The sequence below is a fragment of the Trichosurus vulpecula genome, chromosome 9 (assembly GCF_011100635.1).
Source record: "Trichosurus vulpecula isolate mTriVul1 chromosome 9, mTriVul1.pri, whole genome shotgun sequence".
In the NCBI taxonomy this organism is placed as follows: domain Eukaryota; kingdom Metazoa; phylum Chordata; class Mammalia; order Diprotodontia; family Phalangeridae; genus Trichosurus; species Trichosurus vulpecula.
Window position 1 is genome coordinate 189,043,319 of NC_050581.1, and position 19,193 is coordinate 189,062,511.

Below are 19,193 nucleotides of genomic sequence, written 5' to 3' on the forward strand. Positions count from 1 at the left end.
AAGGTTACAGGTTCCCTAAGAACTCTTGCCTGCTGTAAAGCGTAATAAACTTTTGCCAACTTGACCTAAAGAATGCCTGAGACCGTGAATTCATTCCAGACGACCTTGCCCTGGGAACTTTGGTTTGGGATTCCTACATCCCTGGGTTTCTTTTCTCCCTCAACAGAGCTGGACCTTATCCTCAGGGCATTGGAGAGCCACTGGAGGGCTGGAGCAAGGGGAGTGAATCAGAAAAGCAACGACTCAAGAAGCTTAACACAGCGTCGACCAGGAGCAGAGAGGGACACGAGTGTGCAAGGCCAACGAAGAGGGAGGCTGGGGCTGGGAGCACAGAACAGCCACAGAGAGGCTCAGCCCCCTCCTTTACAGACAGAAACAAGGCCAAAGAAAGGGAGGCATGGGCCCAGCCCTCAGCCTCCAGAGCCCAACGGGAGGAAGAGGGAAAAGCACTCCCAGGCTCCCAGTCCTGCCAGAGTCCCCCCTTTTCTGCATACCCCTCCACTCTAGCTTTTCTGGCGCTCTGCCGCCTCCAGCCCAGCCTCCACTAGCCTCTACCAATGTGACCTTCCCAAAGCCCCTGGCTGACTGTGTCACCCCTACTTCAAGGGCTCCAGGCTCAAATACAAAATGCTCAACTGAGGCCCCTCCTTCCTCTCCAGGCTGCATCGTGACCGAGAAACACACCTTCTCCCATGATCCACCACGTCCACAGTCCTCTGCCTCCTGGCTCATCTCCCACCTCACTCACAAGGCCCGTTCTGGTGCCCTCCGAGATGATCATCCACTTACACAGGGAACAGCTTGTAGAGACCTAGCTGTTTGCATGCTAGAATGTAGGCTCCTGGAGGGCAGGGACCATGGTTTGGCCTTTATTTGTAGACCCAGCACTCAGCATAGTGCCTGGCAGACAGTAGGCACTTAATAAATGCCTAAAAGCACAATTTACAGAAATAAAGAAATTGGAAAAAAAAAGGGGGGGGGCTAGTTTGAGGGCAACAACGCGGCAGCGTGTCCAGGTGAGCCTGGGCAATCAGCTGTGGGGCAGCTGCTGGTCAGGCTCTGGCCATCAATGAAATCCCAAGGGAGGATCCCCTATCAGGGAAGGAAGATCGAATCCAAGCCCAACCAGTCCCAGGTTTTTCTTGAGAGAATGGCCCCGAAGAAAGAATGCACCTCCAACAAAGCCAGCAGATAAAGCTCCTTCTGACTGCTTGGAATGGCCAGGGGAGGTGGCCATCCCGACATCAGAGAGAGGACAGAGAGTGTCCCGACTCGTCTGCTCAGCCAGGAGTCAGAGGAGACCATCCAGATTCCAGGGATGAATCATTCTCACTTCTGTCACATCTGCACATCTCAAGTCCTGGCAAGGAACAAACTGGCATCCAGGGAACCTACTGTCATCATGCCAACAGATGCCTCAGATCAAACAATGCATGTGATCATCTCTAAAGCTGTGGGTTCTGGTTTACCTGGGGAGCTCTTCTCCGTCACAGAAATAGCACCAGACAGGCTTCCTATGGACTGGTCTATAATTTCCTCCACTCTCCAAATGGGGGGAAAGGTGGTCATGAAAATCAAACCGCAGAGGAGCAGACCAGATGGAGGACCTGCCCCCTGGATCAACTACAGCCTCTAGTCCCACTGACCTTCTGTGGTTTGACTCCATAGCCTAGCCACGCCCTCCCCCACCTGCCCAGTCCACCCAAGGCAGGAAGACTTGAATTTGAACCCTATCATCTCAGAAAATCACGGGCTGGGGGATCTCAATATCTCACTCAATATCTCTCAACCTCGGATGCAAAATAAGAATCCTAATAAACAGCCCTTCCCTCCCAAGGCTCTTGGTGAGGATCGGATTAGGTAAGATGTGAAGCGCCAGATAAATGTTGGCTAACAGCATTATCATTCACCCCCATCTCTTAGCGCATACCCCCAATCTGGCCCAACTGGTTCCCAACCTGATTCTCCCCTGGACTTCACCAATACTTTCAGACCTCTGACCCCTTCACTTATAGGCCTCCCCTTCATCTCTGCCTGTCAAACAGTCTCACAGACCCTTCAAGGCCCACATCCAGCACCACCTCACCTCCATCCCGAACCCTCCAGAGCCCCCAAACGAGCCTCTCTCTTCCCTCGTCTGCACAGAGAGTCAGGGCGCCCCCAGGACACTTAGCACACTCAGGGCCCCGTACACATCCTGTTCTCGCCCTCCATACTGGGAGGGCAGGGCTGCTGCCGAACTGGCTCCTGTGCTCTCCAAATTCCCAGGTACCCACATGCTATTCCCTAAGCCTGGCAGCCCTCCTTCATGACCACTTCCCACAAGCCTCTGCCTTCCTACAAGATATGGGAAGGTGGCCTTGGCTCATGATCTTCCCCATCTCACCCTCTGTGTTGCCACAGTAGAAAGAAAGCTCCTTGGGGCAAGTACCACAGGCCCCGGGCCTAGCCTAAGCCCCCTGACACACAGCAGGGGCTTAATAAATGTTCACTGAATAGGACTGCACCTCACCCCATGGGAAAAACATCCAAGTGGACCAGATGCCAAGGGTCTACAGAGTCAAGATCCAGCAGCCTCATCTCACAGGGGCTCTTGCCCCTTCCTCCTCGACTATGGCCCTGCCGGAGGAAGGGGACAACGAGATGAGGAAATGAGGAGGCTGGGACTAACGGCCTGGGGAAAGACCGCTGACTGCGGAGCTGGGAGACTGGGGTTTGAATCCCCCGCCCAATGGCGGTGTGAGGACCTCCCCTCAAACTCCAATGAGTATCAGTATATTCATCTAGTAATACATATCCAGACAATGACCTATTAAAAGGTATTAATCCATACTTTGTGTAAGTCACACAGGAATATAGATTCTAATGAAGGGCCCCATGATGGGCCTCAGACTTTGATGCAGTGTTCATTACTTGTTTAATAGCTATGGAGCTCCCTTGCGTGACCACAAGAATGCTGACATGGACATCTCCATCCCTTTCGGCTCCAATTCCATGACCAAACCAAGCACGGGTGGCCTAGTACAGAAAGTCCCCCCAATACGTTCTTGGAGCATGTGTATAGTTTGTACCATCTCCTCCTGCCCAGCCTAAGGAGGAGCCCATCCATCTGGTGACCACCTAGTCAGCGGAGATATTCCCTGCTTCGCCCACCTAGTGACCCGGCTGACACATCATTTTTGCTTATTTTAGCTTATGCATCATATGTCAACCAATGGGATTCTGCACTTTGCATAGCTAGCCGCTTTAGAATGTTCAGGTAATGAATCTGGTATTAGCCTTATAAAAATAAGGCACTGGAAGGAGGGAGTATCTCAGGTCTGGGGTCCACTTCATTAGAGGGGGCTAGGTGCCTTTAATAAAGTGCTTTGGCTTAGAGCTCTGCCTCAGTTTCTCTTTTAGTCATTCGAGGTGATTCTTGTCCCCACACTTTGGCAAAACACATTCCCTCTCTGGGCCTTAACAGGAGATTGGACCAGGTGGCCTGGGGGCCCTTCCAGCCCCAGGTATATGGTCTGATAACTGGAGTTTCCCTCTTGACTAAGAAAAGAGGCCCTCAAGGTCAAGAAGATGGTTCTCTAGCACACTTAAACAACCATCACTGACAAGACTATTCAGAAGTATGCTAGCGGTCAACATCACAACCAGAAATAACCACTCTGAAAATGCTCTCATCGCTGGGCCTGAGGTCCAGAAGGGGCAGCCTTGGCCAAGTCATCTCAAGGAAGTGTCTTCTCTACAAAATGAAAGCCTGGACAGCTGACCCCGGGCCCATCTCTGCCCTACATCCAATCACCGACCCACCTCCCCGAGCTGGCCTGGCTCCTCCTCGTTCTCCCTGTGTGACCGGAATGGCCTTTGTTTTCTTTGGGTGGCTCAGTTTACCTCATTGGGCCTTGCTGGGCTTGCTGCTCCTCTTCCGGGGCAGGAAGCCCAGCGACCATGCCAGGAAGCAGAGACCTTCCTGTGTGATGAGTCATGGGGCTGGCTGAGGGGAGGTGTTGACTCCAGAGCCATGCCCTATTGGGTGTTAACCTGGTCTACGCTAGGGGGAGGGGCCAACTCAAGATGTCAAAAACTCTATAAGAGGGGAGAGGACAGCTTGAAGAGCCCTCTTTCCTTTTCTGGTTGGTGCGGGAGCAGTGGGGAGCGTGACTCTGGGCCAGCCCTTGCTCTCGGGCCGAGCCCAGATGTTGGTAACTATGAATTGTATTGGGTCTGTCTGTTGATATTTGTAATTTGTTTGTATTTTGTTTTGAAGTTAGGGATGGTGGTTTTGTTTTCCCCCGAACTAAATGAATGTTCTGAACCTCAGGGTGCTGGCTTTTCCCCTGAAGTAAGTGAGTGAATCTGTATTTGGCCTGTCTGTTGATGCTTGCCTGTATGCCCCCCTGAACTAACTGAATGCTGGTGTTTTTTCCCCTAAACTAAATGAATGTTGTCTGTATACTAACTGAATGCTGAATTAAAGTAAGCTCATCAACCCCTTCACCGTGCTCTCCTTGTTTAAGCAGATAAAAAGAACCTATGCTTTCCCGGCGTGCCAGCAGCCTCCTGGATGCTGGCTGTGGGGGTATCTTACGCCCCCACAGGAGCTGCTAGCTGGGTTGTTAAAACACCCTGCCAGGCAGCCAGCCGAGCTGGTGTTTGGGTGTCCTGTTACTCTCACGGCAAGTGGGAAACATCTTCCCTCTGAGCTGGCAAGAAGCTGGACACAAAACCCAAGACCTCTGCTCACTGCTGTCAGTCAGTAGGCCTTCCCCAGAGGCTGCTCACCCCTTTCCTGAAGGAATTCAGCACAAGTAAAGAGAAATCCCTCTGATTGGTCTACAAATACAAGATCTAGCCACTAAGGAAGGTGGATGTAAGAGTGGCTCCAAAATAATGGTTTTTTGGAAATCTGAACAGAAACAGGACCACCTTTGTATTCAGAGACTGTGAGCATCCTAGAGCTCAGAGCTGGAAGGCACCTCATCTGAATCCCTCAGTGGACAAGGAGCCAGGCACCAGGTGACTGACTTGCCCAAGAGTCACATGGCTAGTCAGGAACATAACCAGGATGTGAAGCCAGGCCCTCTGACTGCAAATCTCTTCCCACTGCACCATAAGGACATAACAGATCGATAATGGCTATGAAAAATGAGAACTCAGATTGGTGACTGACTCGGCCTCACACAGTGATAAACCTGGGGCTTTCACATCAAGGCCGTTCCCCAGAGTGGGGCCCAAGAAAAATTCAGTTACTCAAGCCCAAGGTTTGCTACGGACAGTATGGAAGCACAAAGACACAGGGATTCTGAGAGGTGGAGGGCAATGAGCAGCTGGATTCTAGGCAGGGGAAACAGCCAGAGCAAAGCAGAGAGGTGGGAAATGAACAGCTGAGCTGGGAGCAAAGCAAATGAGCCCTTTGAGGAGCATGGCAAAGAAGCTGGGTCGTGAGCAGAAGGCCTCCCTTTCCCAGAAGCTCCCACAAACAGATAATGGCGCAGGGACCAGCAGAAGACACAGTCCTTAACAGGAGGTGGGGAAGGCCACTGTATTACCTGGAGTCAAACAAGGTGCCGTCCAGGAGCGAAGCGTTGTAGTGGTAGCGGAGGAAGTCCCCAGGGCGGCTTCTGCGCTCACAGTCTTCTGGCAAAAACGTGTTCTCGACGGCAATGCCATCTTTGGGATTGTGCAGATCCAACAAGGCCACATCGAACACCAGAGAGGCCTGCCCAGGAATGTCCTTACCTAGAGGGGAGTTGGAAGGGAGGCGTCACACCAGAACCTCCACTGAGCCTCCATGATCTATCCTCTTATTTGTGCTAGGGCCCCAAATCTGGGATTCATTTTCCTCTCGAGGTCTGGTGTGCCCGCTGCATGCCAGGCATTGGGCAGGATGCAAAAGCGGACCCTGTCCTGACCTGCCTGCCCTGCAGGGCTTACCTTCTCCTACGGGACAGGACATAAAAACAGGGCCTTCAACGGGGAGTCTAATGGGCTGTTTGAGCATTGACTACTTTGCCTCTTCAGTGGTGAGTGAAGTGATCTCTCAGCCCATGCCCACACTGCAAGAGGGAGCTGTTACCCACCTACATGTGGGGAAAGGAGGCCTGAGCCTCACCTAAGCTTGATGCAGATTTCCAATGAGTCAACAGAGACAACCACTGCTTGGTGGTTAGGGCCCCAGGACCGAACCTAGACCAGGGAAGCCCAGAGCCTTTGGTGGGGGAGGGTAGAGGAGAAGGGCCCCAGCCCCCCAGTGTGAGTGTGTGTGTGCGTGCTGGAGCATGCACATGCATGCACGTAGCCACACACAGACACAACGTGGATGACCTTTCAACAACAAAAGTCAGACATTAAAGGCAGCAGTACATTCCAAATTTGGAACTCAAAAAATGTTTTAAATGAATGTTACAAATGGGAAAAATAAAATTTGTTTTTTTTTTTAAAAAGACAAATTTCTGAGCACAGAACAGATGATTAAGAAGCCTTGAAAAAAGAAAAATTACAGGGAACTGTTATTTATAAAAACCTTCAATTTTTCAGAGAAAAAAAAAGGCAAAATTCTCTCTCTCATCTATGGCAGACTAGGGAAAATGACCAGCCCTAAAGGCAGTGGTAATTAACTCTTTAAACAATGTTCACTGACTAAAGAAATCCAAATGGAATCCTATGTCTGTCCCTAAGGCCAGAAGCTTCCAAGCAGGAGCCACTAAGCACTGGCGGAGGGAGTTTCCTTACAGGGAGTTTCTGACACCAATGAAATCACAATGCAGATCTGGTCCAAAATGTGCCAAGTACCGTGCCAAGACAAAAGACCTCCAGGAATTTCCACCTTCTTAGGGATACCCCTGTGTGGGTAACTGGGAGCTGCTGATAGCTGTAAAAATCAATCAGTAAGCCATTCTTAGGCCCTTAATCATGTCAAACTAACTGACCTGCCATCCTCACTCCTCAATCTTCCTTACTGTCTCGCTAAGTGAGGCCAGGGAGTGGGTGCCGCCTGGACATCTCTCTATGTGAGGCCAGGGAGTGGGCACCAGCTGGACGGAGGCATCCCCACCACCATGCCTCATGCCTCACCTTCTCCCAGACACAGGGAAAGCCAGCAGCCAATGAGCAGGGCATGTGTGGCCAGGGGCTGATGACCCCTTGTGTGATGGAAAACCTCTGGTCCTTGAAGTACTGAGCCAGGCATCCAACTCTGTTCTGGGGAGTCAGGGAGGGAGGCTTTATCTACACACACACACACCCCTCAAGAGTACTGTATGTCCGGCCTGGGGAGGCTCCTGGATTCCCAAGGCGAAGGACGGCTGGGTGCCAGCCCCAGCAGGCCCTCCACAACGAGAAAGGCTTCAAGCAGGGGGTCAGTGATGGAGGAGGAGGAGTCTGTGAACCCAGGGACTGTCTAGCTAAGTTTGCAGAGGCTCATCCCTGGAGGTCTGAAACCCCAGCTGAACAATCTGGCCACAACATAAGAGGACAACATCTGCTAGGAAGCAGAGGGAAGCCCCTCATGCTGGGGAAATCCTGGCTCTTTGAAAGTTCTGCTGTGTGTCTGCTAGTGAATCCACACACATGTCCTGAGTGCCTGCTCTGTGTCAGGCACTGCCCCACACAGACAGAAATGTGACAGTCCCTGCCCTCAAGGCGCTTCTGTTCTCCTGCGAGAGGTGACAAATTCACGTCTCTATGGACATCTGTAGAACATAAAATGACTCCAAGGCACAGGATGCCCACAGTCGGTCACCCCTCAGCTGGCATCGCTACTTTCATGCAGTTTTCCTTCGGGAGCTAGGAATGTTTAGACTGGAGAAAGAGGGGAGGGAAAGGAAGGAGGAGAAGCGGAGAAGCATTTCTAGAGCACCTACTATGTGTTGGGCACTGCACCATCAGCATTTTACAAATGTGACCTCACTGGAGCCTCACCGCACTCAGCATCCCCATGTCACCAATGAGTTACCTGCCCAGGGTCACACAGCTAGCAAGTGTCTGAGGCCAGATAGGAGCCCAGGTCCTCCTGACTCCAGGCCTGGCACTCCATGTCCAGGTATCTGATGGGCTGTCGTGTGGTCAGATTTACTGTTTGGCACCGAAGGCTGGGGAGGCTGGAGTGGCAGAACTGGACTTTACAGAAGGGAAAATCTTCCTAACTCGAACGGCCCCAAAGGGAACAGGGGACAGGCTGTGGTGCAGGGAGGCCCCGCACTTGAGGGCCTTCAGAAGAGCAGAGTGGGAATTCTTTTCAAGAATAGATGAGACAAAAGAAACAGGCTTTGAGTGAGTCACATATATAATTGACATCATATTGTTCGCCTTCTCCATGAGGGGAAGAGAAGGAGAAAATTTGGAACTCGAAATTTTAAAAGAAAGAACTATTTAAAATGGACAATAAATTAAATATCCAACTTTTTAAAAAATAATGTTTTTAATGGATTAGACAAATAGCCCCTGAGGTCTCTTCCACATCTTCCTTCATAACTGCCTCTCAGTGAAGGCAGGAATCTACCAGAATGCCAGAAGGCGCTCTGCACATCTGTGCTGGGACATGGCGGAGGCCGGGCCCACCTCACGACACCGCTGCAGCCTTGTAAACTAAAGCACCATCTAAGTAAGGACTGCTAACATTATTAATAACAGATTAATGAAATCAATATTAAATTTGTTTATAATGAATTAATAATAAATGAGTTATCTTTCCCAATAGGATATGTATCACATCTTGACCCACATTTTCAATGATTCTGTTATTTGGCTTCAGCTCAGATTTGCCAGCGGTCAGAAAAATAACGGATCACGTGTAATCTTGGCCCATCGTATGCTCAGCCTCTGTGATGGCTACTGGCTGCCATTAGCAAACAGGAGCATGTTCGTAGCTCCGGCAATACACCTGTGTGCTGATGCTTCTAGTGTCCTGGGCTTTCCTGACCCCCAAGAAGCACGAGGAATGGGAAGAAGGGAAAGGGAAGGAGCAGGCCCAGGAGAGAGTCTGGAAATGAGTTGGCTGCAATGATAGTATCTAGTAACAACATGGTGGCAGGCAGTGGGGGAGAGGAATGAGGGAAGAGCATACGGTGGCCACTCACTCAGCAGGGATTTCTAACTGGGGAGTGTCCTAGGGAACCGACTGCTTTTTACTATATGCTCTTTTGACTTAGTCAGACTTCCACTTGCCTTCCAAAATCCAAATATTCCAAAGACCATCTCCTTAATATGACACCTGGCAAGGTTCGACATGGCCACAGCTGACTTCTGAACTGCTACAAAAATAAAGACGGGAGAGGACTCACCATCGCCGTCTTCCCCATAGGCCAGAAAAGGTGGTATGGTGATGATTCGTTTTTCCCCCACACACATGCCCAGGAGGCCTTTGTCCATCCCAGGGATCAGCCAGCCAATCCCCACGTAGGTGTCATAAGTTTTCATCCGATTGTGGCTATCAAACAAAACATGAAAGGAGGTGAGTCTTGAAGCTTCAGGGCTGGTCCGTTGATCCGTTAGTCACATGACCCAGTGCTTTTATGAGTATCTGCTCCCGGGTCATCAGTCAGCATTCCTGAAGTTTATGAAGAAACTGGTCAATCAAAGAACAAGGATCTATTGAATGCACATTGCTAGGCCCTGGGGTCACCAAGACAAAAAACACCAGGTCCTGAGCCTCGGCTGACAGCTGGTATTCACTCTATCAGGGGAGATAACTTGCTTATTTAAGTATGTACAAAAGAAATATGTCGAATCCCAAAAAGATCAAATAAAAGAGAAAAAGATCTATCTGTACAAAGATATTTATGGCAGCTCTTTTTGGTGGCAAAGAACTGGAAATTGAGGAGCTGTCCATCGATTGGGGAATGGCTGAAGAAGCTATAGTGTATGCGTGTAGCGGAGTACTATTGGACTATAAGAAATGACGAGCAGGTGCTCTCAGAAGAACCCGGGAAGACTTACGTGAACTGATGCAAAGAAATGAGCAGAACCAGGAGAGCCCTGTACAAAGTAACAGCAGTACTGTGTGACAATCAACTCTTCTCACCAATATAGGGATCTGAGACAATTCCAAATGACTCATGATGGAAAATGCTATTCGCCTCCAGAGAAAGAACTGATGAACTCTGAACGCAGACTGGAATGGACTTTTTTTCACTTTCTTTATGTTTCTTGCTTTTTTTTTGCAGCATAGCTAATATGGGAGTATGTTTTGCATGACTTCACATGTCAAACTGATATATTGCTTGCCTTCTTAAGGGGTGGGTGAGAGACTGGAGAGAATTTAGAACTCGACATTTTTTAAAAAGAATGTCAAAAATTAAAAATAAATGAATAAACAAATAAATACTTGAATAGATTAATGAACAAATATAAAGACACTGTAGTCATTTGAAATATAAGACCCCAGAAGAAGTGAGCCCTGGATTTTCCCAAGAAACAGCTCTAACAGTCCTGCTAGCAACTAGCCTAGGACGACACGGGCAGGAAGAACCTGCCGAGCTAACCGATGGGGCTTCATTCTCTAGTCTAACCCCCCAGCCAACACTATGGGAACCTATTAACACCACCCCTAATCGACCATGTTCACCTTGCTCATCACTCCACTGGAATGATGCTGCAAAAACACACATAGAGTTGTTCAGTGTAAAAGCCACTGAAGCCAATGCCACCAAGGGGCAGCTGCTTCACAGGTAAAGTCATCCCACAGATTTTTTGCAATCTCCTCATTCACAACAAACAACAGACCATCACCAAGCCACAGACAGTTCCTAGGCGCACAGCCTCAGAGCTGTGGGGCTCACTGTACAGAAGAAGAGACTCAGGCCCAAAAGGGGACCTGACTTGTCCCAGGTCACAGAGTCAGGATTGTGAATCTGGGGCCTTTGACTCCAAATTCAACACTACAACTTTAAAAACTTTACATTTTGATAAAATAGAGAAGTATATATTTTGGTGAAATTAGAATAAAGATGAGACATCTGCTCAGTGTCCCCTTCTGAACTGATCTGCAAACCTAACAGGATCTGGTACCTTTGTTTTTGTCCACATACAACCTCACAGGGGTGTTGCGAGGGTCAAAGGAGAGACTCTTTGTAAAAAGCATTAGCAGGGAGGTAGAACTGATGGGGTGCTGGGCTTTAGTCACAAAAATCTGGATTCAAAGCTGTGTGGTTGAGGCAATTCTCTTTACCTCCCAGTGCCCCTAAGCAACTCACAAGGAGGGAGCTCCCACACTGGGAGGTCACAATGCTGCTAAATCACAGACCATGAATGCTCCACCTGTCACAAGGTAACAAGGGGCTATGAGCTCCTTACTCACACCTGGGCCTGGCCAAATTCCTTTTCTGACTCTACATTTCTTGGACCAAATAATTTTGAAGTAATAAATATGCAGAGACACATAATTGCAATCTGAAAGTGTGGCTGCCATCCAGAAGGGCAGGGTTCAAGTCCTGCTCTGACATACTGACTTTGTGACCCTGGGGAAGTGCCTTCCCCTCCCAGCTCCCGCGGGCACTCTGGCTTACAGGCTGGCTGCTACTCTGCACCAGTGGAGGGACTTTTTATTCAGGGAGTTCCCCTCCTTGATGAACTGAAAAAGCCCAGACCCAGGATAAAAATAAATACAGTTGCAACCACAGGTTCATCTCAGCCTATATCACTTTACATTGGTCTCTCTTTCCTTACGGTCTTCATTTGGTCATTTTTATGGTGCTCTTTTATTCCAATCCACTGACACACCACAATTTATTCAGCCCTTCCTCAGCTGTTAGGCACTGGACTCTGCAAAGAGGCTGTGAAGATTCCTGGGGGGACTCTCGGAGGTGGCTGCCAGGAGGTCACTGAGCTGGAGGTGATGAGCAGGCTGGTGCCAGTCTGGACCAACAACAAGGCAGCAGCTCCCAAAGTGAATTCTGTATCTGGGAGGGAAGCAGCAGCCTTTGCCAATTTGATGGAGAAAAAGTAGTACCCTATGGTTCTCTTGATTTGCATTTTTCTGATTAGAGATCTGAACAGTAATGATCCAGTTTTTATTACTCCTTAGAAATCATATAATTTCCTTTGACCCCTCCTCTTCCCTGGGCCTTCACAGACCAGAACCTGCCACTCTAGCCCCAATGGTCCTGCCTGTGCTGGCTTCCCCATAAGAGCGTAAGCTCCTTGAGGAGCAATCTAGCTTCCATGAATAGTGCACACACAGCACAGGAAGGGCTGGAAATGAGCAAACACTTAATGAATGTGTTTCCATTCATTCATTCCTCCACTTAGGAGCACACATTATTCTTATCCATCTCTATCAGTTCCTTAGCAATTCTGGACCATAAGAGATCATATGGTTGGACTGCTGGATCCACCATTTGAAATAATCCAGTAGAATCAAGTCACTTTACAGATAAGGAAACCAAGGACCAGGGTTAAGTAGCTTGCCCCACATCTAATAAGTAAATGTCACAGCCAGGACTCAGACAAAGTTCTTTGACTAGAAAACAAACACTTTGACATTTGTCCTTAAATTTTTAAAGATACAGCTTTTTTTAAACGCAAAATCCTCTTTCTTCATATAATCCAACCCCCTGATTTTGTGTTCCTGACTCAGAGCCCTTGGTTTGTCCCAGGCGGCTTACAGGATTCTCTCCTGGTCATTGTACTCTTGAAGTTTTACAATAATGTGCCTCCAGGAGAGTTGAAATTGAAGCTTCCACTTCTCGAGGTTCTACGAATTCTCTCTAGGTGCAAGCTAGTGTTTGTTCTGAATAACTCTGAAAAGCTAATTTCCTGAGATGTACTGCTCATATACTTTTCTCTTTCTAAATTTCCCAAGATATTATTAATCCTTAGGCAAAGCACCTCATCTTATCCCCCACCCGTCACTTGTCTCTTCATGGTTTCCAACGCTGTGGCTTATCAAGCTTCCTTGATGTTTATAGTTTTGTGTCTTGGCTTTGTTGTCTGTGGTTGACTGCTCCCATGGACATTTTCAGATTTACTATCGCCTTTCCCTATTGGGCAGTTTTTCCTCAAAATTCTCCCTTCCCCACTTCTAACTTCAGGCCTTTCTGGGAATTTTTAAACCACTGTACATTCTTCCTTCATCTCCTCTCCTGACCTCATCCTCAGAGCTAGTCCTTTCCTAAATCCTCTCATGTGTCCTTTAGCCACTGTGGGATCTCTCTCAGGATGCAGCTTGCTTTGGTTCATACCCATCTGACACAAAAGACTCAAGAAACTGGGGTCACTTTATACTGACTGGAGTTAGGAGCCTCACAATGGCTGCTCTGGTGTTGAAAGAAGGTGAGTAGCGAGCAAGGCAGACAAAAGCAGACCTTACCTGGAGTCGAACAGAGTCCCATCCAAGAATGTGCCGTTGTAGTGATACCTGACAAAGTCTGACACCTGGATCGTCCGAGAACAATCAGCAGGCTTAAAATAAGTATGAACTTGAACTTGGTCTTCGGAATTCCAGATGTCCATCAAGAGGACGTCGAAGTGCAGCACTGAATCAGGGGGAACGACGTTGGCTGGAAATGCAAAGAAGGCGAAACTGAAACTGTTACCGGGCCGCTCCCACTCGTAAACCTCCAAGAATCAGCCAAAAAATTAAAAGGCAAAAGTCTGTTTAAATCATTCACACTTCATTCCAAAGAAAAGGACGTTGGAAAAGCTAGTGGCATTGCCTGGCTCCTTCTAGCTGATTCGAAACAACTGGACAGAACAGAATAATTGGCTAGGAGGCCCTGTCAGTCTCCATGTGAGGACGTGGCACAGTGGATAGAACGCTGGACCTGCAGTCACGAAGACTCATCTTCCTGAATTCAAATCCAGCCTCAGACACTTACTGGCTGTGTGACCCTGGGCCAGTCACTTCACCCTGTTTGCCTCAGTTTCTTCATCTGTAAAATAAGCTGGAGAAGGAAACGGCAAACCCCTCCAATATCTCTGCCAAGAAAACCCCAAATGAGGCCACAAACAGTCAGACACGACTGAATAAGGGGAAAGAGAACACGAAGGGGAACACAAGTCTGCAGGACCCCACCTCCAGCTTAAAGAGTGGCAGAGCACAGTGAGTGTGCACATGAGTGGGTCTGGGCCAAGGCCATGGCTAGCAGCAGGGACCCCCAACTGGTTGGGGCTCTGTCCTCCCTGCTCTTCAAAGGACACTATTCTGGGGGGTCAGTAGAGTGCTGGGACCCAGACTGAAAGCCCTGACAGAGTGAACCTGCCTCCCCCTCTGCACAGGAACCATTTGATCCACACCGAACAACACTCACCTCAAGACTAAACCCAGGCCTCCTGGCACACAGGGCACAATGATTCAAACGTATTCACATCATGCCCAAGCATCTCTACCCTCATGAATCAGAGCACCTGCTCTCTGATCTCTACTCAATCAACAATCAACAAGCATTTGGTAAGCACTCAGTTACGTGCCACACACTGTGCTAAGCACTGGTGACCCAAGGAAAATGTGAAAATAGTCCCTGCCCTCAAGGAGCTTCCATTCTAGGGGAAGACGAGGTTACTATACTAACTCTCCATTGCCATTCCATTTGCCAAAGCATACTCTGCCTTCCACTCATGAAACACTCTCACAAATATTCCCAATACCCACAGAATATCTTGATGCTCTTTGGTGCCCAGGAAATGCGGAATGATGACAAGAAACCAGGAGCCCCTTCTGACCCCCATATATCTGCCTTTCAAGTAGGCAGCCCCAGAGGCAAAGGGATTTCAACAAATCTCTGTTTTTTAAAGAGCCAAGTAAGTAAGACTAAGATGGGTTATGGGGGCATTTCTCCACGTCCTGCTCTAGGATTCACCATAAACTCCCGTTTGGCTTTTAAAGCTACTCCCACCTTGACTGCAGCCTGTCTTTCCCAACTTCACGGATGCCCATCCTCCTGGCCAGACCAGCCTTCACTCTTCCTCCCAGCCGAAATGGCCTTCTCCACTCCTCCCAGTCATCGCTCCCTCTCCCATCTCTGGAACTTCGCACTGGCCATCCCACACACGTCCCGCACCTGCCCCTCACCTCTGCCTCATTCCTGCCTCCAAGCACTACTTTCTACATGCAGCTTTTCCTGATTCCGCCTCCTCTCCCAGCAGCCAGCATCCTCCCTCCTCACTTACACTGTCCTTAATTATTTCATATTGATATAAAGACAAATAGATCCTTTTTAAATTTATTCTGTACATGCTTCTATGTCTGTGGTGTCCCCCCATTAGAATATAAGCTCCTTGAGGGAAGGAGGCATTCTTGCTACTTATTTGAGTAAGGGCCTGTTTGATGATTGTCGCTGAATGCCCAGGCACACGTATGATCAGAAGTCCTAAGGGCCCACCCCTGGCAAAGGGGCTTTACCGCAAATTATCTCTGAGCCATACTCACGGACGCCTTCGCTCCCGTAGGCAAGCTGAGGGGGAATTTTCACAAATCTCCTCTCGTTCACACACATGCCAACCAGGGCTTTGTCCATCCCTGCAATCAGCTGACCTTTCCCCACAAATACGTTGAACGTAGAGCCCCGATCATAGCTGCAGAAGAATAGAAAGGGAAGTGTCAGCAAATAGCCCTTCAGTAGATGAGAGGGACACAAGAAAGTTCCTCCGGACAGACAAACCAACGGCAGAGCCTTAACCCTCAGGGGATTCAGGGGATGGACTGTCCTTGGTGCTCCATTGAGAGATGTGGAAGAGCGGCTGGAACATCCTGCCTCTGACACCACCCAGCCGTGTGACCTGACCCAGGTCGCTGTAACCTCTTGGAGTCTCAATTTCGTCATCATCCCTCAGGGCCGAGGTGAGGACCAGGTGAGATGCCCCATGTATAAAAGCACCTCATAAACCCTGTACAGGAGATAAGACTCTGGACTCTAGTCAGGAAAGGCCGGGCAGATGTTCTGCTGCTGCCACTTGCCTTCTGGGTATCCCTGGACAAGTCGCTCCCGGAGACTTGGTTTCCCCCATGGCACGGCCCAGCAGAAAGACCACAGATGTGGCACCATAGAAGCTGAATTCAAATCTCACCTCTGGGGTCATTTCTGTTCTGTGGGCCTCAGCTTTCTCTTCTATAAAACTCAAGAGCTGGTCCAGCAACCTCAGGTCACTTCCAATTCCCAATCCCCAGTGCCATCCCAGGTGGTCCCACTTCTCAGCCTGTGACCTGATGACACCTATAGCTCCCACGAGCATGGCTGTGAGGCACTTTGATATCTTTAATGTATTTTGCAGATGCCAAACTGTTTTTGTCACTAAGAAAATGGTCAAATATGGGACGTTATAATCTAAAAGCTGCAGTACAGACACAGACGAACTGAAAATACAGCAAACAAATCCAGCCGGCCCAGACCAGCTTTGTGTGCGCTCGGCGAAGACGTGGTTTGGACAAAGGGGTCCTGATAGAGACCACCTATGGAAGCATGGCCTAGGGAAGTGGGTCCTATCTACACGTCTGCCACATACCTCACTGCTGAAAGAGGAAAGACACGTCCTAACGTCTGCCTTAATAATCTGTCTTTCTTCAAAAGATGGAAGGTTTGAAGAAATGAGGGCTCTTCTGAATCTGGTCTACCAATGCAGAGAAGCTGGTGGGCCAAGCAGAAACAAGGGCCAGAGGGGAGGAAGAGGGGTTGTAAGTAACCATCCTGGTTTATAGTAGATGCAAAATTAGGAAAGCATCGTCAAAAAGGGGGAGAGATGGTTTTGAACAGTTTAGAGAATGCAGAAGGGGCTCTCATAACCTCAAACTGCCCCCGGAAATCCGGCCAAAGAGGGAGGGGAACCTCTGAGGAAGGGACTTCTGTGTCCCAGCACCTCCCGCTGCTGGGCCTGTTGACTTCATTCACCTCCTTTTTTCTTCTGCCTTACCAGGTACGGCTTACTGGGAGGGGGCAGGAACACATTCACAAATGAAGGTAATGTGAAAACAAAAGGCGTCAACAAAAAGTTGTTTTTTTTTTAAAGAAGGAAATTCTGACAAACAAAACACAAATTACTCTGATGTAGATAAAAAGGGGAGAATCTCTAAAGGGACCAATGTGGATGCGCAGAGAATTCATCAGCTGGCCCAGACTAGATAAGAGAGTACCTGGCACAAAAAAGGCTCCTTGATTGACTGATTGGGAGCATTCGGTCATGCCCATTCTCCTGCCTTGACTCAGCCGCCTTCCAGGGGATCATGAGGAACAAAGTATTCCCATCCAGGGGAGAAAAGATAGGCCCTTGTCCAGTCTGGCCTGCACAGACTAACAGGATTCCCTTAGCTCCCAGGCTGCCACCTTCATGAGCTGCCTGAGGCAGTGAGAGGCCACCACTCTTAGTCCAAATCCCTACAACAACCAGAACCTACCTGAACTAATGTTTCTATGACTAACGAACTCCTCCTAGTCAGACCTTCTTCATCCCAGACATTCTGAACCCCCAGATGCACCATTCAGACTCTGCTCTCTGTTCCCTATTCCCCTCAAGCCAAACCCCACAGTGTCCCACACTAAAGCCACCTGCCCCTTCCACTAACTATGCCCTCTGAAATGCCGCCTGCAGAGGCAACAGCTGGCTTTCACCTTAAATCTCTTCCTTTTCCACTACTTCCATCTTCTGGTTCTGAAACCTGGCTCCCTCCAAAGGACAAGCTTTCCAGCACTGGCTGCATTTGCACCCATCCCCTGACTCACTAGCCACAGACAGAGGATCGAAACACTCCTCGCTCACACTGCTACTTCCAGGCTCTCCTTCTACCATTATAATTCAGTAACCTCCTCTCCTTTTCCATTCACTCAATACATATCTACCCCCCACTCAAAATCTTGGCATCTGTTGTCTACCAACCTCCAGGACACATCCCTTCTTCTCTCAGTGAGTTCAGGGCTTGGCTCACAGCATTTCTCTCTTCCTCTACTCTTACCCAAGTGTTAGGGACTTCCACATATGGCCTGATGCTCCTTCCTATTGCCTAAATTCACAGTTCCTCAGTTTACTCATTTCCCATGACCTAGTCCTCCCCCCCCCCACCTCAACCACATGCAAAGACGGTCATAGCTTTGATCTTGCTATCCCGTACAAATATACCCCCTCCATGTTCAAGACCTCTGAATCCCCTGATCTGATCATCATCGATGGCCATTCCACCTCCCTCTCTGCCGGTTCTTCATCCACACCATGACCCTTCAGTCTTTTCCCATGTCATCACCCCCTAACTAGCCACACTCTCCTCTTTCCCCCATTGTGAACCCTTGGTGAACCAATTCAATCCTATACTGTCCTCTCTTCCTGAGGAGTGTTTTGTGCTCCCTCATCAATAACCCTGTAAGGGGGCTGTTATCTAGATCTTCATCTTACAAACGAAGAAACTGAAGCTGAGAATGATAAAGCGCCACAGATCATACCACCAAGAGGCATCTTTGTTGGGATTCAAATTCAGCTCTTCCTGATCCAAAGTCCATCTCTTTGCTATCTCCATTCTTACCCAGACTAATCAGATAACCTCCTGATTGGTCTCTCTGACTTAAGTCTCTTCCCTCCCTCTCCAGTCCATCTTTCATTCAGCCACCATGGTGATCGGCCTTAAGTCAAGGTCTAACCAGGTCACCCCCTTATTCAATAAATTCTAATGGCTCTGTGTGAGGTAGTGAGAGAATAAAGTGTGAAGACTTCACAGGGTATATGTGTGTGTGTGTGTGTGTGTGTATATATATATATATATACACACATATATATATGTATGTATATATGTATTTATATCTAAAATGTTTGAGAATCAATATTTAGAAAAAAGGGAAATGTGATAAATTTGAGTCTGTGGGAATCTGATTATTTAACCTTTAGGAATGTCTTTCTCCCCCTTCTTCTTTAGATATAGATGTCACCTCAGCTGTGAATACAATACAAGATTGTGAAAGCTTCCCTATGAATAACTCATGCAAGGCAATGTTCAAATAGAGATAGTACAAATTTAGTTAGGATGTGAACCTCACCAGGCCTGTTTCATTTTCCTGTAAATCATATGATTTCGGGGAAATCAGGTGATATTCCCCTCTCCCCCTCCCCTAGCCTACTTACAAACCGCCATCTTAACATTAAAGTTTCCCTATAAGGTAATTCTGTAGTTTCTGTGCTGGTATTGGGTAAAACTTATTCCTGGTTAGATTGTGAGGCCACCTGTCCCCACAAAAGGGGACAGGGGTCCAGCCTCTGGGGTGGGATTTCTTAGAATTGTTTGTACAAGG

At 48.6% G+C, this 19,193-nt stretch overlaps 1 protein-coding gene across 1 annotated transcript in view; it reads right to left on the bottom strand.

The window, feature by feature from the left end:
* FKBP9 (FKBP prolyl isomerase 9) overlaps positions 1-19,193 on the bottom strand; it is a 37,772-nt gene that overhangs the window by 7,931 nt on the left and 10,648 nt on the right. The window contains exons 2-5 of the mRNA XM_036739388.1: positions 15,359-15,504; positions 13,301-13,490; positions 9,276-9,421; positions 5,544-5,733 (exon numbers count right to left, since the gene is read on the bottom strand). Of these exons, the coding sequence (XP_036595283.1) occupies positions 5,544-5,733; positions 9,276-9,421; positions 13,301-13,490; positions 15,359-15,504 (672 nt within the window). The remainder of the gene's footprint in view (positions 1-5,543; positions 5,734-9,275; positions 9,422-13,300; positions 13,491-15,358; positions 15,505-19,193) is intronic.